Consider the following 23,467-nt stretch of genomic DNA (forward strand, 5'->3'; position numbering starts at 1 on the left):
TGTAATCAGACAGATTGACTTGTGTCCCACAGGGTGAATCAGTGTCAGTTTGTTGCATCCAGGGAGATCCCTTGCTCAATCATTATTCCAAATGCCTCAAATTTATCTCTATTTTATTATGCCTCTGGGCCCCCACACTGTAAAAATAAAATGCTTCAACGCCAATTCTGCTTTTCCAGGAGAAAACCAGAGTGTGGCAGTTAGGAGGTCATCACCTACAGGGACGTTCCCTCTTCCTCTGTCAATGAGCTCCAGTCTCATAGCAAAAATGACATTCCTGGGACATCAGTCCCCCTCTGTGGTCCCTTTCCCATGCTCTAACAAACAAGACTCAAGTACAAGCAGGATGTACAGCCAGTATTTGTTGAGCTGTAAAAGCCTGAGGATGTCCATTTCCAGCACAATCCCTGGCTCCTCGCAGTCTGGGGCGTCCTAACAGGGGAACATGCACTTAAGAGTACACCTTGCCGGTGTTACTGGCTGGCAGCATTGCACCCAGCTACACCTTGATTTGCAACCTAAAGACATCTGTGTTTCCACTCCTTCAGATCCTCTCTTCCTCACCTTAGTCCTTCAGGCTGCTCAGAAATTATTCGCTCTATAAAAGTAGGTGGATAGCCACTTGGCTGAGGGTTTCTGCACCAACGGGCAGGCCCTCATTTGCCAAAGCCCAAGAGGGTTATGCAGTTCCCCTAGGTCAACGAAAGCAGCGAGACCGGTATATTTATCAGAGCAGAAGGCAGACAAGAAGAAGAATTTCGCTGCTCATGTGGAAAAGCTGAAGCTCTAGTAATTTTTTTCTATTTCAAATTCTGATTCCATTGCACTCATAAGGTTCTCATACTCGGGATTTTTCCTGATGCATATGCTGCCATGGCCGTTGTTTTTCATGGTGAAAGTGTCATTGGATGTTTCAGTCTTAGAATTTGTCTCCTTCTGTAGACACCTAACAGGGACTTCCACATCAGTTTCCAACCTCGTGACATCTGCAGTGCTATGGCTGAAACAACAGAGAGGTATCATTGAGAAGGACAACTAAATCTGAAGTAATTTGATTTACATCTTAGGCAAAGACAAGATCTAGCACATAATCTGTGGAACATCAAAATTTATATTAATCCAGTGAGGGTCTGGGAGGCTCTGAAAGACACTAGAAAGTAACATTAGAAGAATTACACACACCAAAAAAAGCAGTAAACAGTTAACATTGGTACCATAAACTCTCATGGTATTATCATATTGTACTCAAAAGAGTTACCAGCAGATAGTCTAGCCTTCAGAAGGTAACTGCCAGTAATAATCGGGAAAAATGGCAATATGAGAGGCTACAGGTGGCTAAGGTATGTCTCGGAATAGGAAAGTAGTATGAAGGGATTAAAGGTTGAGATTAGGACAGGGCGGAGGGTACGATCATATAATTGTAAGAAAATAGGAATTGCACAAAATAATACTTGGATAAGCACTGGGACGTGTTCCTTAAAGAGAAAGGTATGTATAGAATGAACTTATCTTAAGGGAAGAGCTGAGAATTCCTGTCCTTTGCTTTGTGAAATAATGGTGGGAATTTACTACAGAGAACAGTTTTCTCATGGCATCTACAAGGCAGAGCGAAGGACCCAGAATAACTTCTCTTATTCTAACATTTTAAAGAACAGACTCTTGCTACCTCCTGCACTAAAATGTTAATGTCCTCATGCTGCTAGCTAAATGGACTGCCAAAGTATTCAGATCCTCCCCCGGCAAGTCAAAGAAATCTTTGGCTTTTCACTATGCAAAGAGGCTTTTTGGAAACAGACATCAGTAGGACGCCCTCAAAGTCTTAATGTCCCAGGTGAAAAACTGTACTCACAAAGCAACTTCATAGAGAGGTTCTGAAAAAAAAGAAGAATCAAAGATGTGCATCAATGTATTTTATCATTAATGTGCAACAGAAAAAAAAAAAAAAAACAACAAACCAAACAAAACAACAAAACAAAAACAGTGGCTCCCAGGTATTCCCGCCTTTGGAAACAACCCTCCCACCCTGCCTCTGCCTAGAAGGGACCAGCTGAGGCTGGGGATAATGGGCATGATGGGGATGATGGAGATGATAGGAATGGGGGTGATGGAGGTGATGGGGGGGTGGAGGTGATGGGGATTGGGGATGGGGGGTGGTGGTGATGAGGGTGACGGTGGTGATGGGGACCGGGATGTCGTGGCCGTCCCGCCCGCCCCGTCCCCTCGGACCAGGGCTGCCCTCTACCGCCCGTCCCACCCGCGGGCCGGCTTTCCCGCCGCTCACGCCGCCGCCCCCTCCCCGTTCCCGACCCGGTACCCGTCCCCACATCGCTCCCCCCGGCGCTCACCCTCCTTCCTCCGCCGCCGCCGGCGCAGCAGCGCGACCACCAGCGCCCCGAGCGCGGCGCCGCCCAGCGCTGCCGCCAGCGCGTAGAGGTGCGGGGGCGGCGCGGCCGGCGGGGGACCTGCGGGCGGGGACAGCAGCGCTGTGACAGCGGCGGGCGTCAACCCGCCCTCGCCAGCGCAAATCTCGCGTTTTCCAGCACGAAACTCCACTCACCTGTGGCAACGGGAGTCCCCTCCCGGACGGCATCCCTCCCGGAGACCGGCGTTGGTGCCGCGGGCGGATCTGGCAAAGCGCAAGGGTGAACGCCTTGCAGCCCTCCCCGGGGCTGCCCGGCGGCGCGGGGAGAGCTGGGTTTGCTCTGCAAAGCGGCAGCGGGGCCGGCGGCGATCCGCCCTCGCCGGTGAGCCCCTCCGGCTGCCCGGTGCTGGGGGCTCACCGGCACAGCTCTCCGGGGCTGGACGGAACCGCTGCCCTGAAGCTGCCCGCCCTGTTTTGACGGGCGCGCCGCTTTGATTCCCTCAGGCTAACGTGTCTGAGGTGGACGGAAAGAGAACACCCGTTGGACCTGATCTGGGAGTGACAAGCCAGATTTTTATCCTTGATGGGTCGTGCTAGGTGTGTTCCGCCAGCAGGCTTGCAGGCAGTGTGTGGCACTGGCATCCCCCCGGGTCCCTGGCAGCCCTGGCTGACATGGTACATCTCTGGGGACCAGCGCTTGTGGCACGGCCAGGGAATGCTTCGGCTTTGTCTTGCTGGGACTCAACAGGTTTCCACAGGAGGTTCTCACTTCATCTCTGCTGTGGTGACTCCCTGGCCGGTCCAGGGTGGTTTACCATCAGCAGCTGCACCTTAAGGCTCCCTGATGCATGGAGCCCTGAGCCAGGTTTTTTGCCCCAGGTGACCTCCCACTGAAGCTGTGCAACCCCCTGGTTCCCAGGATACGGTCCCTCTAGCACTGGCTCTGCTGCTGTCCTGGGGGCTCCGACCCAGCTACCCACAGCTGAGCACCCGCACCTGGGGGACAATGAGGATCTGCAGCCCAAAAGGCACGTCAAGTAGTCTCGCTCACCTTCTCCGTCGCTCACAGAGCACCAGGGTGAAAGCAGCCCTTCCCCTGCAGCCCAGGTCACTTACCTGTGGGCACTGGATGGGGCGCATCACCTCGGGGGGTGGGCAGGGGTCTGCTGTGCCTGCTAGTCCCAGGGCTGGGCTGCTGTCTGTCTGGGGACTCTGCAGGAGAGAGTGGTCGTCAGGCTGTTTCCCCCACGCCCTGTCTGCAGTACAAGCCAGGTAAGAGCAAGACATGCCAAGGGCAGGAGCCAGGCCGACATCCTGCACACTCCTGGTCTCAGACGGACACAGGGGACATTTTCCTGACCCCTGCTGTGATCAGGCACACTCTGAAGCAGGGAGGATGCCAGCCCCTGTGGTTTCCTCTCTGGGTGGCAATCAAGACACAGTTCGTATTCAGCGTTACGTGTCTGATCTATGAAAGAGGACACTCCCTGCCTCAGTCTTATGCAGAGATGAGGAGCTCTAGGCTGGTGACTCACCTCTCACCGTCAGCTCAACGGCATCGCTCTGCTGCACAGCCCCGGCCCCAACCCTGTTTGCTGCCTCACAGTAGTACTTCCCGGCGTCGGAGGGCCGCACGCTGTCCCACGCCAGCTCGGCCTGGCTGCTCCGGAGCTGGGCTTTCCCTCCTGGGATGCTCCTGAACCAGCGGTAGCTGATGGGGGGGGACCCGCTGGCCACACAGGTCAGGCTGGTCCTGGCTCCTGCCGGGACTGTCAGCCCCAGCTCGCCGGCCCTGATGACGGGCTTGGTCGCTGCCACTGGAAGACAAAGCAGATGAGGCCCAGGTCACGCTGGCCCTGGTTGCGGTGGGGAAGATTCTTCCTCCCTCCGTGGCAGTTCTTGCTCCGGCTGTCAGTGCTTTCCCAGCAGGGAGAGGGACACCGCTCTCACATCACTGCTCTGTACAGGTTACACTCAGTTCACCTGTGCCTAAAGCCAGGTTTACACCAGCTATGCCACCATTGCTACTGCCATATCAGACAAGTCCTGCTCTGCTGGGTGGGTGTTCCCCTTGCAGAAAGCCAGTTCTTTCTAGCACATGCTGAAGGTGCTCGGGAAGGGGAGAAGGCAGATTTGGCTAGTACAACACCCACTTGCTGTCCCACTTGTTACAAGAACCACAGAGAAGTTGGCTACCTGTGCAAAACCAAAACCAGATCTGGATGTTGTCTCAAGCACCACAGGCTCAAGTGGCCCATCGGTAGATCCAGATTGGGGTGTAGACTAATTGATCCCCCTTCCCCGGTCCATCCCTATACCTCCACGAGTGGAGAAGAAGGGCTAACACAGCAAAGGAGGAGGATACCTCAACACCCAACCTGGATGTGGGTAGGCAGTATGGTGTGAAAGACTATTCCCACCACCTGCTTCTGCTACATGCTCTGTGGATTCGATTGGCTACATAGGAGCAGGGCTTTACTGCTGGATTTACCTTTGACAACTTTAACTGTAGTGGTCACCTCCTTTGTTATCAAGCTGTTATTTTTAGACCTCCAGATGACTTGACAGGTGTAGTGTCCACTGTCGGGGATTTCAAGGTTCTCGATTAGGAGTGAGGCATCCCCTGGGCTGTGCTTTGGGACGCTGACCCGGTCTCGGAACTGAGACAACAAGATGTGGTCACCAGAATCGTCCCTCCGAAAGATGGTAGAGGTACTATAGTCTCGCTCTATGCTCCAGCTGAGCATTTGCTCTGTGAAACCTTCTGAAGGTGTGTAGGTGCACGGTAAAGTGGTGGATCCCATCCATGTGCCCTTGACCTGGTGAACACCAGACAGATCCAGAAGGGCTGCAGGGAACAACAGTTAAAAGGAAGAAATAAGAATGCAGTAGAAGGGGAGAACGTTCTTAGGATAGATGGGCATCACTAGGCGGTGGAAGCCAGCATGCGGCTACATCTTAGACAGGCTGTAGACCACAGTCAGCTAAAACAGGGCCTGTCCCCACCTCACTGAACATTGGGAAGTGAACAGTTGCTTTGACCTCATGGCTATTTTTGTTGCTTCTCTCTGGACACTTGCCAGTTCTCAATTCCTTCTCGTTACAGAGAGGCACAGATCCTGCTCCTGGTGGCAGCATCACAGCTACGGTCTTCACAAGACCTTAAGGAGCATCTCTTATTCCTGCTCTCTAGCCCCAGCCTTTACACCCTACTTCTGCTGCTGAACTTCCTGCTTACACTTGCACACGATGAGTCAATAAAACAACGGCCTCCTCCCCAACAGGGGATGCTCTGACAACACCACTTGCAGTGTTGACTTCTGCCTTCTGTATGAGAAGGATGAATAAATTTAAGTTTACTGCTTTACTGCAATTAACAATGAATGCAATGTGTTTGTATTCATTAACGTCCCTATTTTTTTATGCAACTTCCCTGGTGCTCACAGGACCCAGCAGTATAGCTGTGCGGGGAGAAGCACTTCTGTGCACAACGGCCTGTCCCAGAGCTAACAGGAGGTGCCAGTTGGGGGAAGGCAAGCGTCTGTGGATCTGTGTCCATGGGGACAGCCGAGGGGACTGCTGGGGCTGAGCATAGTGGAAGCTTGTTTCTGACATGGAGCTTTGCTTTTCCTTTACCAGCTGATTTTGAGAGGGCAGGCACAGCTCCATCCTTCAAATCTCACATCCCAGTCAAACGCAACTCCTTGATATACCAGTTTTTAAAGGTTTTGCATTTCTCTTCTTTCTCTTTTCACAGACTGCCACCAAGAAAAACTAAGAAGGGTGGAAGCTATTTAGAGAACCGCTCAGAAATATCCTCAAGGCATTTGGTGCCCTCAAGTTCAAGTATGTTTGCTATCCAGTGTATTCATCTGGACACAATTCTGTTCAAACCTTTCTCCCATACTGTTTTGCATTGCTGCGTGCCATGAAATAGCTGCCAACATCCACTGCAGATTCCCTGCAGAGCAGCTGCCTATATGTGTACGTATATACGTATATATCTGTGTATGACCAATTTCAACATTAGCAGGGATGACTCCAAAGGAGAGCTGATTGGAAGGAACAGGAGAAACTCAGCAAAATAAAAATCCCTGAGACAGCATTTTTAAAAGATTTTCTCCCACTGACAATTCTTAAACTGGGATGTTTAAGAATTCCAGACAAACAATGTGAATTGTCCCACCAGAGGGAAAAAGAGCTGGACTAGGCAAAAACCTGAAGGGCTATGTTAGAGATTAGAAGACTCATCAGAGGGGCTTCTATTCTCTTTAATGCATGATAATGAAAAAAAAAAAAAAATTCTCATATTCTGGCCCATTTTCTAAAACAGTTGAGCATCTTCCAAACTAAACCATTCTATGATTCTATGATTTTTCCTTCCTAGCCTGCCAGCACCAGCTCTCCTGGTGCCACGGAAGCGCCATGCAGGCAGGAGGCTTTAGGGTTCTGCTCTGAAGTACTGGACCTGGAACAGGAACAGGGGACCAAACCCAATCTTTTTGCTTTAGCCTTTGAGAAGTTCAGATCTGACCTAGATTTCTTGGATCATACCTGCTCCAGCCAGACAAGCACCCTGCCAAGCACTCATGTGGGCACAGAAGAGGGAGTAGATTGTGTGGTACACAGCTCGTTTTCCCAATCTCTCCAGCTGTCTGCCCACTGAGAGCACAGCTCCTCTGGGAAGTGCCTCTTGTAAGTAGCGAATTGCCTGAATTTGGCTGGACTTGGCTCACCTCTACCCATACCCCCTTATCTTGCTCCCCCTTTCCCCTACTTCCCAGAAAGGCACTGGTTATGTTCAGCTGCATTAACTCACAATAAGTCACTTGGGAGGCAGATCCCAGAAATCTGCAAAGCTGTTTTTTTACGACGAAATGGGGAAGATACTTCCACCTGTATTTCTAAATGTCAATAGCAATTCTGTGCTTCTGTATACAACTTGTTAAAGCACCTTTCTCCTGTTTCCCAAAACCTTCCTCTGCTGGTGTCAGTGTCATATGTGCCCTGGGAGTGGCACATATGCCTCATGGGCATATGAATGAAAGCAGATTCCAGAATCACCTCTCCTAATGCACCTATAGAGTCAGCAGATCAGGAGAGACCGAGGGCAATCACATGTGTGCCCATACCTAGTCTCACAATTGCAGTTCTTCTCCCCAGGACCACGCTAGCAGAACAACGGTGAGGCATTATTAAATTCTAGAAGAACACATATTCCAGCTTCACAAAGACTGTTTTGGAAGCTAACACACCAGAGTAGGTCTTTTCCAAGGGTCCTGAACAATCCTGTTTTGTTCTTGCTTTGGGGCATGGGAGCTGCCCAACACTGCCCTGTTTGCTCCACTCTTAAAAGCACCTTGTTGTATCTGATACCAAAGGAGACTCTTGTGAATTCTCAGGCTCTATTTTTCCTACAAGAAACCAAAGGCTTTCCACACTTGACAATTTTTAAAAATTAAGACATCATAATTCAAAAGATTTTCCTTACCCTCTAAGCACTCTGATTTTTGGTTTTGTACATTGAAGCATTTACTCACCGTTGCAGCTGATGAAAGCCACCACAAACACCAATATCCGCACGACTTCTCCCATTTTCCCAGAACTGCAGGTCCGTCCTCCTTTTCCTGCACTTTGTGATAGACCCCCACACTCCCGGGACCAGAATGCAAGTGAAGAACACTTCCCTTTCTTCTGTTCTTTGTCATCTAGGATCCTCTTTCTGAAATATCACGAGTCCATTTCACTGCTGACTTAGGTGAAGGATAAAGGATGAACAAAGACTATAAGGATCTTTGCAGTTCCATTTCATATTCCCCTGTCCCCACTTACTTCTCTTACCATTCTCTTGACTTTTCTGACTAGTGCTCTTTATTATTATTCTTCATAATTGTGTGTTTCTTTTTTCCTTTTTTTTTTTCTTTCTTCCACATTTGCATTCACTTCAGTGAAAGGACTTTAGTCATCATAGATGACAATGGAGTCAAGCACTCAGTAGCAAGGGAAAGCAAACTTGAGGTACTTGTGAAGCATGAATTAATTTCCTTCTGACTTATGTGTGATGATATTGCAGAGTGCTCAGCATCTCTCTCCCTCTTACCATGAGGGCTCAAAATTGGGCATCCAGAAATGAAAAAGCACAGCTCTGCATGCCCTGTCTCACCTGACACCACGCAGGAGCATGAGGCAGAGACCAATTTGATGCTCAATTCCATTTCCTTAGTGTCTTCTCCTGCTGAAGGTATTCATCTCTTCCACCATACGCGTGTACCAACTTCTGCAGCAACAGGCTCTCTGAAGGCAGCCCCATTCACCTTCTGTGTAGGTCAGTGTGACCTGAGTGAGGAAGACAACCAGCCCTAGTTTCTTTGCCAAACAGTCTGAGCCTTTTAGACCAGAACTTAGGATGCCACTTATTGCTTTTTTTCTGTTTTAACAGAACATGCGCAGAGAAGAGGTATTAAAAAAAACAACGTCCTGTTCTATATTATGATAGGAATTTCCCTGCAAAACCTCAATTTTCTGCCACCTGCCCAGAAACTGTGCCCTATTGCAGTGCAGCTACAGATGCAGTTATACCTACCGGGGCCGTGGAGAAGGTGCGTGGGGAAATGAAAGGCTAACAAGCTAGCGTCATCCACATTTCATGTTACACAAGCTTTTACCATCTACTCGTGATCAGACGGTCGCTGCCTGGTGCCCTCATTTTCACAGCATCACAGACTATCTCTGGACACATTTCTTCTGCAATAGTCCAGTTCGTGAGCAAAAGCCACCATGTTTCACGCTCTGCAAGCACACGCAGTGTTTTCTAAGGAGGTGACTTATGACTGGCGGCAGAGGGACTTTAATCCAGGAAACATTCCAGGTGTGCTCTGTAGGGCTACCTTTAGAAGTACATCCAAAAGTTACCGATAGGTGTTATGCACAGGATTAATACGTGCCTGCTAATTATTAGCAAAAGGAGAAGGAATTACAGAAGATAAGAAACATGTATAAAAGCAAATCTGCTGACCTAATGATTAAACAGTCTTCTAATCATTCAATAATGCAACTTTTTGGCATTTATTCAATAGAGATACCTTAGCATATAGTTTTAACAACTGCACCAGGAGAATAGTATCTTTGAGCAAGAGGCAGATGCGTCTGAAATACAGGGAGCCATTTTCCGTTGGAGCTGGGAGGCAAAGGTAATTGGCATCATTTGCCACAGCTATGTCCCATCATGGCATATATCTCTTTAGCTGAAGTGTTTACATCACAGCTGAGCTCAGACCGTTCTCTGGAAGTGCTGCCATTTGTCAGTGATCCCCCTCTGCACACGGCGATGAAAACTGGAGACTTATCTTCATTTTCCCAAAGTCAGTAAACTGATGAGACCCATTTCAGTCTTTGGGTGGAGGCATGTCCGCACGGGGACGGCTTGCTGAGCGTGATTTCAGCTGAGCTCTGCCCATTGCTGCAGTAAAACTTGCCTGTGGCAGGCACGGGCAGCCTGGAGCAAAAAGCTGAATGTGGTGTGGCGAGACCTGGTGCAAGAAATTCATACCAGGTTCCAGGCTAAGAGCTGTTCTTGCAGGGCATATCCTTACTGGAATGGTGGAAACTTGATTTTTGCTGCCTTTCCTTCTTGACTTCTTTGCTGAACCTGCCAGTGTGGTACTAGTTCATACTGCCTGTACCCCATCTGCCCGCTCTGCCACCACGAAGCCATTAGCTATGTTTGAGTTATGTTTAAAAGCAAGCAAGCAACCAAAAAAGCACTTGTTAAAATTCAGCAATGTCACTGAAAGAGTGAATATAAGTCCATGTTAAGAGAGATAATGTAAACCCAACATTTTGCACACCCTGGCCCATGACTGCTGGTAGTCTGTTGGGACAAGCTTCTATCTCCTATGCAAAAGGCTTTAAAAGAAGCTGGGTTTTGGGGAACAGGCTGAAAACCCAAGCTAAAACCGCTGACATGACTACTTTATGAACCAGACATGCAAGACTTCCTGAAGCTGTAATTATACAGGATTAAAAAATGACTGTTTAGCTAAAACAAACAGAAAAAAATGTAGTTCCTCAAACATGATGTACATGCCATCTCTCCCTGAGACAGAGATGTAGCTGCTAGTTTTCTCCTCCCTGAGTCACAGAATCATCTCATTTCTTTCTTACCAGAGGGACTCCTCATCGTTTTGCATCTGAACACATGAAGAAAAAAACTTTAATGTCTCAGATATTATGGCTAGTCGCCTGGTTTATTATAACGAAGTATATTTACTTCAGTGCCTCTGCTTTGGATTGAATCCATTTCTTTGTCCTTTGCAGTGCCAGGCAGGTAAGGCACCCACCTTCCTTCCACATACTGGACATGACATGCTTTCAAGCATCATTTCTTCAAGTATCACAGCTCAGGCAAAGTGACCAGTATGAGACTCTGTTCTACAATTTCTGCTACTAGATCTCAGGCTAATTAGAGATGGCACAGTAAAGTCCCCATTTCCCCAAAAATGAGTGCAGATGGGACCTCAGACCCTACTTGTAGGGACGGGCTCTACAGAGCCTGCATCTTACACTCATGTTTTGACATAGTCTGCCAGATGCTAGAGAATGCTACAATTTTCCTGGTGATGAAATATGATTTGTAGCCTGTAAGGGGGTGAAGTTCAGTACCAAGCTTTGAGCAAACCACCAAAAAGTAAGTAACTGAAGAAGAAAGGTCTCAAAGTCCTCTTTTTGAACCATCTGCACTCAGAAAAAAAAGGCAATTTTTACTGCAAGACTTGATATATTCTTACTTGGTCCAACCATAGTCAGCTCACAGCTCTGACTAAACAGACTGTGGTTTACTAAGTACTTTTTGGATGTCCTACAGAAGCTAGTTGTATGAGCCTCTTCAGTCCTCTACACCACAATTCACTCACATGTACTGGACAATCGTATAGACAGTCATGAAAACATGACCTTTGTTTCACCTAAAGAAACAGAAACTTGGTGAAAATGAGTATGTCCTTCAAGACCTCTGTGACAAAAATGTGGTGCACAAGCACTCCTTCTGAAAATTAACTTCCCTTCCCAGGAATTCCCAGGTCAATGACATCAGTTCTGGGTCGCCCATTACCTTTGCCAGATCCTTGTAAATACTTCCTAGCACTAAGACAGACCCATATATACGATGTCATCTGAGTATTAATTTCCTACTTGGGGCCACAGATGGGCTTCACAAATTCAGCTATTAAAGCAGTATGGATTTTACCTTTACTTGCAGTTATCACACACACTAGCTACTGATGCTTTTGGTAGCCTCACTGCTGTCACAACGCTTGCTCTTTGCAAGTTCCTAGTTCCTCCTATAGTGGCTCCACAAAGGCTGGTTGAGCTCTGGTTTTAGCAAACACAAGTGCTGGTGTAGGAAGATCTGCCTTAACCTCAGCTTGTCGTCCTGGCATGTGTCAACTGTGAGAGTGGCTGATACACTCAGACCACATTGTGACCAGCCTGCCCTTTCTTGGAAAGGCCTTCGTCTCCATACCTCTATCGCTGCTTACCTTAGTGCTGTCTTCTTCTTGGGCTGGTCACACATCGCACTGCCTCAGATGAAGAGCGGTGCAAGTCACCTTGGGCAGTCAGAGCCAAGTCCCTGTTTGGGTACCCGTGGCAGTCACGGGGAGGTACTCTGAGCGCATCGAGCATTACCACGCTCCCACCTGAGAAAACACACCTTGCAAACCCAGTGCGCTTACTGACACACCGGGTGTCTCTGTCTGACGGATGACACTTAGACTTCCCCTGAACTTTTAGGGCTGTTTCATCATCTAGTGCAAAATCCACAATTTCTCTTTGAAAACAAGGGTGCAAGGAGACAGGAGAGCAAGCTAACTCCCGAGAGAGCCGATAGCAGAGGTGACATTGCTTAAAATAACTGCCTCAACCTAGCACGGAGAGTCTTTCCCAGTTAGGTCAAGACCAGCAGGGGTAGAAATACAAGCAGGGAGGGAAGAGCTCGTGGTGCTGACTGTGTTGCCCTTATTTTGTTCATACAGAGCTCGGCTCTCTCACAGAGAGCCAAAAGTCTACTGGTCTGGATGGCTGTACCCAGCCCACCACTCACAGAAAGGACAAGCTCTTTTCTCCGCATTCTCCAAGCAGCACATGTCACGTCCAGCTTCTTGCTCAGATGTTCACCCTGTCGCTTGACTTTGGAATATCTCTGCTTTCCTGTTGCTCCACACAGCACTGAAGCTCCATATTCCCATTGCCATAAGTTTGTTTCTGGGATGGAGCTCAGACGGGCGGGCTGCTTTCCAGTAACATTCCCTTCCCACCCCCTCCCTACAAAACACATGCACACACACACACTTTTTTTTTAAAAACCCCTTTTTAAAGAATGAGAATATTACTGCAGGGCTCAAAAAACTGCAGCCTCATCTAGAACTGAAAGATTAAGAAAACAATAGTTTCCCAGAAAATTTCAACACTGTCGATTTGTCATCACATTAATACACTATCCGGTCATGATTCTTCCGTTGTCCTCTGGAAGACTGTTTCAGTAATAATTATGTGCCTTGCAATACTATTGCAACAGTTTTCCTCTTCTACTCACTTTCCTGCTTAGGCAGAAAGACTGTCAGTTTTCACTGGCTTTTTTTACACTCTTCGTAATAGAACTCATTTTCTTTCACATCCTAAACATCTCCTTTCAGTAGCTCTGAACCTCAGATTGGACTAGCAGCAACTCTTGCATCTTCTGTTCCCTAAACTGTGGGTGAATACAGTCTACAATCACCTGACACCACATCCAAACCATATCCCAAACTCCATCAGATTCACAATAATTCCTCTGCTTTCAAGTAGAGAGATCTAACATGTTCCTTGGAATGTAATTCCTGGGCACACACAGACATTCACACCTGTCCACCTTTATAGACAAAATAGAGAGAAGTATAATAAAATCTACTAACTTCGCAGTCCTGAAGTTTAATGATTTTCATTTGCTTCCCCACAGTTGGAAGAAGCTGCATGTACATGCTGACAATTTTTCCCAGCCATCATCACCAACAAATGCTGCTGTTTGTTCCCTTTCCACTTTGAAATCAATGTATCTCAGCCCCTGATTTTTAAGTACATTCTTAACGAAGAGAAACAAAACTTGTGGTACAGGAAGAAAGGGAAAAAGTATACAGTCACTGATAAGTACCTGTAAAGTGTGCCTGGCTGTTTGCAGATTTTGATGAACTTTTGTATCATTCATTCCTCTAATTTCTCATTGAACCTCTGTGTACTTTGGGTTTTCATAGCACTGGGTGAGCAGCATTGCATTCCACATTTATTTCTGTATTGCATTCAAGAGGTACTTTTCCTTTTCCTTTAAAAGTGCTGCCAGACAATTTTAGCTAATGTCTGCTTCCTTTTCTCTTTGGAGAAACTGTAAACAGTCCCTATTCATCTTCTCCACACTGGTCATGAAGAACACACTTTGCCCATTTTGCCTCCTCTTCTCTTTTTTTCCAAGCTGAGAAAGTAAAATACATTTGCACATACCACTAATCATCCTTTATTATCATTCTCAGTAACTTTTCTAGCTCTGTTAAGCCCTTCCAAGACGAGAGACCTACACACGTACGTGAGGTGGAAGCGTTCCATGGGTTTTTACATTATCACAATCGTGTTTTCTATTGGATTGTAAAGCCTTTCCCAACAGCACCTAGCACTCTTTTTGAATGCTGCTGAACTTTGAGCTGATCCTCGCAGAGAACTGCCGACGCAGATCTGTCCTGAGTGTAAAGAGCAAATCTGGAGGCCCACTAATCCTGCATCTGTGTCACCGATATCCCCCTCACCCCTCAGATTGCTCATTTTATTTTACATCTGTCTGCAAAGCTTTTAATTGGACGTGGTATCGCCCTATCGTTCATTATAAAAAGGTTCTTCTGTAACTCTGTAGTGTCCACGTTACAGATTTACTCAGGGCAGTAGAAATTATGAATAACAAAACAAAGTTTCTCAGTTCCCTACTTACCCTTCAGGCCTCCTAAGCCAGGAGGAAAGTACTTCATGAGTACCTACTGAGGAGCTGTAATTGTGAGTACTTGCCGGCATTTTAAAGGTGAGCCGGTTGTGCAAAAATATTCACAGCAAAATAATTTAGGCATGTGTAAACAATCCTATCCACAAACATATGGAAAAGTATCTAATTTCTTTCAAATATTAAACATGCATTAAATGAGTGAACTCGGAAAGAATGTGCCTTGTTGCAGTATCAGCACCGCCCAAGCTGTCCAGCACCAAAACTATAGAAAATGAGTCCGCATCTTATTGCAGGTGCTGCAGGAATGCAGACTGAGTGCAGCATGATGGGTGCATGGGACATTTCTGCTCTTTTTACCGCTGATCCTAGCGTTCTTGGTTTTATCCTGGCTTTAATCTGTCTTTCAGTGTTTCTTTAAGGGTTATGTCATATTTAAAAGGACGTTCTACCACCTATGCAGCACTTCAGGTGGATGGGAGGAGAAATGTTGATTCCCAGGCCAGCCTCATTCTGCGCTTCTTACCCAAAGATGAAGGGGATGTTGAGCAGCCCTTGGTACTGGTTCTACTCGCATCGCACGAAGGCTGCCAACGCAGATCCTTTTGGTCATATAAAGCAGTATATTTAGTACAGTGCTCTTGGCCTGGGGTCTGCATACCCTAGCTTTCAAAGAGTTTTCTTCTACAGAGGTGGTGAAAGGAAACCAAGAAAAAACAAAATCAGAAGATCTATGCAGCGGTCTGTAACTGAAGTTCCTAAAGAGGTTCGCATTTTCACTGCGGAGATTGCTAAGGCTCCACAAATTGCGGAGGAGCAAAAACTGTTTGTCTAACCTATTTTTCAGAGGCAAAGGTGAACGGGAAGATAAATTTTGCCTGGATGAAAGTACTCTTCGGGACTGCTACCTGTAGAGCACTGTTGGTTCTCATACAGTGTCCCCTGCTTCATATTCAGATTCCTGGGTGTGTCCAACAGAGTCGTATTCATTCTTTTTCATAGTCATTTCTTCAGACCCTTTGTTTGTCACAGACTCCATCACATAGTGGTTTTCAGTGGAGGAGATGGGTTCCTCGTAATGACCTGTACTTTCACACCTTGAAGAAGCTGCTGCTCTCGAGTTATGGCTGAAATCAAAATACAATGTGAAAGAAGAGTTGCAACCAGAGGTAGACAAAGCATCTCCCAACAGTCAAGATTTTGAGCAAGATCCTGGTCTGACTTAAACCCATGCAAATCTGGGCCATTGGATTATGACAGTATTCTGAAGGAGAGAATCTTGCCCTTTGCTTCCAGGTGGCAGGAGAACCTTGGACATTAGAGCAGCATTGCCTCCAATCCAGGCAGAGTTAGAGAGGCAGCAAAAGGTATGTAAGCAACACAAGGATTACCACCATTTCCTGGATTGGAACAACCAGGCAACTGCTCTTTGCAAGATAAATATATGTGTATACATAAATATGTCTATATGTATTTTTAAAAGTGGTGGAGGAATGATAAACGGTGAACTGAATACAGCCGACATCCACCATGTGGCCTATGACATCTAATATCTTTAAAATGAAGGTAAATCCTCCGAGGTCAAATGCCATCGCACCATTTATTCAGTTGCTCAGGGTTCAACTACTACTCGGAGCATGCGGCTTTGTAAACTGCTTGGGAAGCACAGCACCTGGGCAAACACTGCTGGCATGTTCTACCATCACACTCAAGTCATCAACACTTTAATTAACATCTAGGTAGGTCGTTCTCTTTGTATGTCTTGACTGGATTATTAGGCTTTTCAGTATGGCTTGCATAGGTTTCAGGATGCTGAAACCTGAGTTTAGAAATAGCTATAGCTTCCTGCCACAGCTGTGATTAGAAGAGGCAAGTTCAGCCAAGGATATTTCAGGGATAAGTCAGTCTAATCTGTGCATCGGGAGCTTTAGCTCTCTAGAAGGGGAATTCCTGTTCTTTGCATTTGAAAAAGCACTGGGAATTTATCCTTGGCAACAATCATCAATAGATTTCATTGGGCTGAGGAGTTAATGAACAGCCCTCACTCATTTTTATGATTCTCATATTGCAAAGGAAAAGATCTTTCTTCCTACATTATGTGTTGATGTGGCAAGCCCACAGATTACCAGTACAAAGTACTACTGAGCTAACTTTGAACCTCTTCTTCCATATTGCTTAAGAGGCTTTTCATCTTGGCAGCTAAGTAGCACCATTGTTTGTTTTTTTTTCCTGCTCTGTTACATTCCCCAAAGCCTTATCAATATGTTAGGTAAAGGGTTATACTCACAGTTTTACTTCATAGACTTGAACTGGAAGAGAATAATCAGAAATGTGTGTCAATAATTTGCATTTACATTCTCAAAAAAAAAATATTCTATTATGTCTCTTCTTGATGTAAGAAAGCGACTTCTGAAGACAGAATAAAAATAGGAACCTTAGAGATCATGTTAGGTGGGTGATGACTCCTATTCCCAGGGTTCAGTCCAAGAAAATGAAAACAACCCATATCCCAGCTGTAGCACAACTGGGTCAAAATAACTGGCCCAAGGTCAAAGGTAAAGTTGAGTTTAGAAACTAGAAGTTCCCAGTTCCCACAATTTTCCTATTTATTAAGTTCAATGAAGAACAATTTAGATAGAGGTTATTCTGTATTCTTTAAAAAAAAACAAACCAAACAAACAGAAACAAACAAACAAAACCTGTTAATTGGTAGGACAGAGTTGTAGAAAGGTAATTAAAGAAACAAAAAGACAAGGAGAAAACTGGCCATCAGTATTAAGAAGCCCAAACCAAACCCCCAGTGTGTTCTCTGCACACTGCTGAGTGCTATTAATGAGAAAGGGGACTCTCGGAAAAGTATTTGCTCAGGAGTTTTCTAGTATTAGTGCAGAAAAGACAGAAGCATTCAGTAAATATATCCTCTGTCTGAAGACTAGAGAGGAAATTAATTCATGTTGAAGAGGGAGAATTAATGATGACCTCTTTTGCTCCAGGTTCTAACTAAAGGAAATATCAAACAGCAGCTGATGCAAACAGGTATTTTAAAGTAGCAGGACAAGATTAACTTGCTACCAGATACCTTGAAAGATCGGATCAACAGACTGAGTCAAGGAGATAAGTTTGAGAGCCACGGGATGTCTGTGAGGACCAGAGGGAAACGATCGTCCCTCAGTAATCGTGGCAGAGCGGAGGACAGCGTGGCAGAGAAGCTGAGCACCGCGGGATGGCCGGGGTGGGGGGAGAGGGGGGCAGAGACCGAGATCCCCCCTGGACCCAGCACGGGGAAGAGTGCTGCAGACGCTGCTTCCCCAAGGTGCCAGCCTTTCCTGCGGCAGAGGAGCACCCAGTGGGCCCTCCCCAACTGCTGCGACTGGTTTTCCCCGAGGAGAAAGGGGCTTCTCTGCCTCTTCCGACCTGTGCGCATTTTGATCAAGTGCCTGTATGATACAGGTGCCAAAGCTGCTGCAGGTAGCCACGGGCACACTACCAACCAACCCCAACAGCCCTCAAAGGTAAAACCAAGCTGGGGGTGCATAACACATTCAAGGTTTCCAGAACATTCCACTCACCATCTTTGGGCTTTCTAATGCAAATGATAAGAAAGATGACAAGGAAAATCACAGCACTGCAAACCACAGCAATCAGGATGACCAGGTACAGGGACAGGTGAGTCCTCTGGAAACCTAGGGCAACACAGCAGAAGACTTTCAAACAGAGAAGCCGTCCCGGGTCACAGCAGCAGTTACACGACACTGGCCACTTCCCCGAGGACAACAGCAGCCAGCCCTGTGGTGGGTACGCAGGGTTGTACCGCCTGTCCCTGCTCGTCCCCATCCTAACAGCACCCGGCTCCGAACAGGGGCGTTTGTGTGCGCCAGCCACCACTGCGCACACATCTCGCTGGGGGTCTGCGCCCGTAAAGACAACGGGCAGACAACTGGCAGCTCCTAATGCCAACTGAGGCTGTGAGCTGGGCAGAAGGGTTGCACGACACTTCAGGAAATAACGAGGCTCAGCTTTTCATTCCAGGCTACCGCTCACTTGTATTTGGAACGTGTTTAAACCTACTGTGGCACTGCACAGCTAGAGGAGGTACGGAAGATCTGCTTGAGTTGCCCGCCGAGGCTTTTCTGCTGTTCCAGCTTTGACACTCAAAGAAAAGATCAAAATGGACTATTGTTCGGGAAGACAGTAACAACTCTGTATGCTCCAACTATGGAAGCTTCCCCCCCTCCATGAAAACACCCAGAGTCTTTTAAAGAGTGACTGTGAATCATTTAGGTCCCTTGACAACAGCCATTAGTATGATTTGCAGCCAAAAGGCGAAGCACTAATTTTGAGGCTGAAGGTACCAACTACTTAGTGGCTGGTTTGGGTCCCTAATCTCATTTTTAGCTTTGTTTTGCTCTCCACTTACTCTGAGTTGTATAATTCTTCTCTGGATATCCCACACCATTCTCAGAAGTCACTACTGGTACGGGCAGATCTGCAAAACAAACAGGAGTGAAAGGCTCACAGTGCATTTCCAATCCTCATTTTAGCACCAGGAGACACAGGATTATAGCTGTAGGATCAAGAGATAACATCTCCATCACCTCTACAAAGCAGTGAAAATAGGCAAACTCTAGAAATGAGTACGATATATACACTATAACAGAGTATATATAGTACTATATATAAGCACTAGAGAGATGCTATACATAGTATCTATACTATGTATACACAAAATATGTATATATACACTAGAGATATATGCATATATGTATGTCTACACACACACACACCCCCCTGTAATAGTGGTAGAGCCCCATGGAGTCCAAGGGATTACTGAAGTACCCCTGAACACCAGCTCCGTTCGTTTTTTTTCTGTAAGAATAGCCAACAATTGTCAACATCTTCCCTCAGCTTCTGGTCACCAATGCTGATTCCCACAACCTGCTATGTGATTGGTGAGGCACTATAAATTCAAATGAAACATAACCCCAAAATACAAATTTTTCACAAGCAGACCTACTCTAGCCCAGGTCTAAATTCCTACATCCCACAGAAACAAAACGGGAGTCACAAGTGCTCTTTCAAAACAACTGTCCTTGGTAAGGTAGACTGTCTCCAGCCAGGCTGAAGCAGCTTTTGCATCACTTGTATCTGCCACTGGAGATACTAACTCTGCCTCCCACTTTAGCGGCTTTCATTCAGGACCAGAAAATAAGCAAAAAAAGCCCTTAAAAAAAAAAAAAAAAAAAAAAGAACAGAACCTAGAACATCCTATATGGTCTACAAGTTAGAAAATGGTGTTTCCAGCAGCCCTAAGACATATAGAGGGCATCTCATGCAGAGACACAACTTCACAAAGAGACAACTAAAAGCCCACTGCGGACTGGAGAATGAGGAAAAGGGGATGTTCTATGTTCAGAAACATCTGGATTAAAACCTGAGGAGTATGGACTAAAGTAGAATATTGTCAAGACTGTATTCCCCAGTGACCAAATCCACTGCTAAATGCAGTGTCAAACCCTCCCCTGACTCCCTGTCCTTGCTGTCAGCCGTAACTGCTGTTACCCCGACCTGTGGTTGTGTGGTGTCTCCCCGAGGTTCCCACATCCTTCTGAGAGGCCACTGTTGTTGTGGGCAGATCTGCAAGGTGAACGAGACAGAGGCTCACACAGGAGTTTAACCATGCTCCTGATGTTGCTGCAATATGGGACAACTTCTCCACTGGCAGGGTAAGAGCACGAGGAACCAGCCACCAGCCAGAGGACAGCTAGGGACTGCATGCTAGCAGCGTTAACAAGCACAGCCATCATTAATTCCTGTTCTCCTGATGTATACTTTTATTTGCAACTGCTATGAAAAGCATCACGTTGTTTCAGACATACTCTTCGCCCTACTGGGAGGTGAGCAGGCTTTGTCTCTTTCAAAGGTCACCGCGTGGCATCTGTGCTTGGCCCTGTGATCACAGGTCTCAGGGCCCTGATGACTGAGTTACCAGCCAAGGAAAGCAGCAAGCCTTTCACAAGGCACCCATCACGCACCATCTTGCGGAGCCTGGATATATCAGAGCACAAGAGTGAGTGTGAAATGTGGTGTGTTTTCCTGAAACACGTGGCCAATCATAAGGAACAATGGTCAGTTTGATTTTTTCAACCACTGAATTACCACTCATGTTCCTCATATTCAAAACAAAGTCCCGATTCCTCATCTAAACTTGCTAAACCGCAATAGGCAGAATTACACAGCCAGCAAGAGTTTCAAAAAAGCCAAAGAGGAATAAATGTGTCTTTTAAATACAAAACCTCTTTTGCATCAGAAAAGAGCAGTTCCCCTAAAGAGGAGGAGGGAAATCAAATACAAGAAATAAAAAAGGATAGAAAGCCAGAGCCAGTGAGGAGAAGTGTTTCAGAGCGCAGAAGGCCAAGGCTTTCCGTGTTTTCTTCTTTCACGGAAGGGAAGTAGAAATGTTGTTCTGTTCCAGTGCGGAAGGACTCCAGGTGTTTTCCATCCAGCTGTGGCTCTGGGGACTCACCTCTCACCGTCAGCTCAACGGCGTCGCTCTGCTGCACAGCCCCGGCCCCAACCCTGTTTGCTGCCTCACAGTAGTACTTCCCGGCGTCGGAGGGCCGCACGCTGTCCCACGCCAGCTCGGCCTGGCTGCTCCGGAGCTGGGCTTTCCCTCCTGGGATGCTCCTGAACCAGCGGTAGCTGATGGGGGGGGACCCGCTGGCCACACAGGTCAGGCTGGTCCTGGCTCCTGCCGGGACCGTCAGCCCCAGCTCGCCGGCCCTGATGACGGGCTTGGTCGCTGCCACTGGAAGACAAAGCAGATGAGGCCCAGGTCACGCTGGGGAAGGTTCTTCCCCCCCCTCCGTGGCAGTTCTTGCTCTGGCTGTTAGTGCTTTCCCGCACCACCGCTCTCACATCACTGCTCTGCACAGGTTGAGCGTGGCTTAGCTGTGCCCGTACCAGCTATGCCGCCCAGCACACCTCCCACACGAAGGCCCGCTCTGCGGGGTTGATGCCACATCCGGTCCTCTATAAATCACCACTGCCCAGGCAAAGGGAGATCAGGCACATGCTGATGGAGTTTGGTCAAAGGAAAGGAATGCAGTACCCCAGGGGCTTCCTCTCTGGTGTGCGTCCCTTGGAAACATTGAGCCATCGGACACAGGTAGAGCCAGGGACAAACTGGTAAATGAGAGGCCACAAATCCTCCCCCAGCCCCTGAACTGCAGGGCACAGTGTGGTGGGCAGAATTCCTCTCTCTGACCTATTTGCTGCTTCTCCCTGAAGTCAGACACCACTCAGCAAAACGCTTCTGCAACAGAAGCGGGTGGTCACTGCCTCCCTGATCTGTTCAATTCCTAAAAGCCTTCCCGAGCCGTGCCTTCCGGTCCTGCACAGCTTCCCTATTGGGTTTACCTTTAACAACCTCCACTTTAGTGCTGATCTCCTTTGCTATCAGGCTGTTGTTTCTGGCTCTCCAGGTGACCTGGCACGTGTAGGTTCCCCTGTCAGAGATTTCCAGGTTCTGGATGTGGAGAGACACGTTCCCTGGGGCATCCTTCAGGACGCTGACCCTGCCTCTGTACTCGGCCAGGAGGATGTGGTCACCAGAGCCATCCCTCCGAAAAATGGTGCCAGAGCTCTGGTCGTGTACCACAGTCCACATGAGCATTTGCTCCACAAAGTCCTTCACAGGCACATAGGCACACGGCAAGGTGGTAGATGCCTTCCATGTACCCTCGATCTCACTGGGGCCAGTCAGGTCCAAAAAAGCTGCAGGAAGAATGGAGAAAGACAATTAGAAAAAAAAGCAATCACAGTGAAGGCAGCTCCTGGGTGACAAAGCGGTGGCGGGAACTTCAGCACGTGGAATGCACCAAATCAAAACCCTGGGCGGCCAGTGCGGACAACAAGGCATGGTCTGCTCAGGGATGGGCTAACAAAAAAGCAACGTAGCGCGAGGAAGACAGATGGGAGAGCGCCGATCGCCAGGCGCACTGACACCCGCCACTCGTGCCGTTTGGTTCTCGTGCCCTGCCTGCTGCTTGCCTGCAAGCAAGTGAACAGCAGGCAGAGCACGGCATCGGAATTAGCGGACGATTTAGACCTGAGGAAAGGAGTTTGTCTGAAGCCCGAGTTGCGGAGCGCCCCGGTCACAGCTGGCATCTGCCCCCACCACTGCTCTTGGGGCTTTCCTGGAAAGCACCGCACGTTAACAGCAAACCACAATTTTTATGGTTTTCTCTCCTCCACTGCCCGTTTGTTCTTCTGAAAGACAGTGCTTTTTCAGACTAGCTCAAATTTAAGCAACTTAGCAATGGATCAAAGAAGTCTAAAGCTCTTTACATTTTCCCGTAAAAAACAAGGTCTGTTGACCTTGTCCCAGTACATTTTTGTCACTCTTAGGGGTGCATCTATGCTTCCATACACACTTCTTTACCCTTTTCTCCTGGTTTCCAAGCCTCCCCTTTCCTGGGAACACAAGGACTAACCAGACCCTTTGTGCTGGGCTGCTCACTGTGCTCTGTGAAATAGTTGTCACAACATATATGGGATCTTCACACCCTAAATACGCGGGCAGCATTTCCATCCCCTTCATGCACCGCTGCACTCTGCAGCCACTGGATTTGAAACAAGCGAACACCGAACACCGAGCCAGCAGCATGCAAAGGCATTGGCCTTTTTGCTATATTTCTATTTCCAAAAGAGAACCACCCCTGTACAGACACAGCAGTGCCAGGGAAGGAGCTGCCCGGAGCAGGAGACCTTTCTGTACACTCACCATTGCAGAAGAGAAGGGGACTCATAAGCACAGCTGCTCTCACCAGCATTCCCATCCTTCCCAGGGCTGCAGCTTCTCCCCCTCCAGCAGAACAGACCTGCTCTCTGCTCCCCAGGGGGTAAACACTTCCCTTTCTTCACTCGCTTTGTCGTCAAGACTCCGGGACAGCTGCTGATGGTTTTTCCTTCCTCTTTTTCAGAAAAAGAGTGTCTCAGTGATGAGTGTCAGAGGTGTGGGCAGAACAGAAGTCCTCAGGGAGGGTGAAAAGAGAAAAGTTTAAGAATTACTTTTACTCTATTTCACATTTCCT

At 47.5% G+C, this 23,467-nt stretch overlaps 1 protein-coding gene across 1 annotated transcript; it reads right to left on the reverse strand.

The window, feature by feature from the left end:
* Window positions 1-3,293: 3,293 nt before the first annotated feature.
* Window positions 3,294-23,233, reverse strand: VSIG4 (V-set and immunoglobulin domain containing 4; the record flags this gene model as incomplete). Its single annotated transcript, XM_082488454.1, has 13 exons — window positions 23,158-23,233; window positions 21,792-22,148; window positions 20,899-21,180; window positions 19,941-20,009; window positions 18,793-18,861; window positions 17,945-18,058; window positions 16,663-16,684; window positions 15,310-15,502; window positions 7,903-8,086; window positions 4,854-5,210; window positions 3,898-4,179; window positions 3,479-3,574; window positions 3,294-3,358 (listed from the first exon to the last, which is right to left on the reverse strand). The coding sequence occupies exons 1-13, from the start codon at window positions 23,210-23,212 to the stop codon at window positions 3,294-3,296; spliced, it is 2,145 nt and encodes a 714-aa protein (XP_082344580.1). The 5' UTR covers window positions 23,213-23,233.
* Between the last annotated feature and the right edge of the window lie 234 nt (window positions 23,234-23,467).

This window comes from Vanellus vanellus (assembly GCF_965231255.1).
Source record: "Vanellus vanellus genome assembly, chromosome: 10".
Lineage (NCBI taxonomy): Eukaryota > Metazoa > Chordata > Aves > Charadriiformes > Charadriidae > Vanellus > Vanellus vanellus.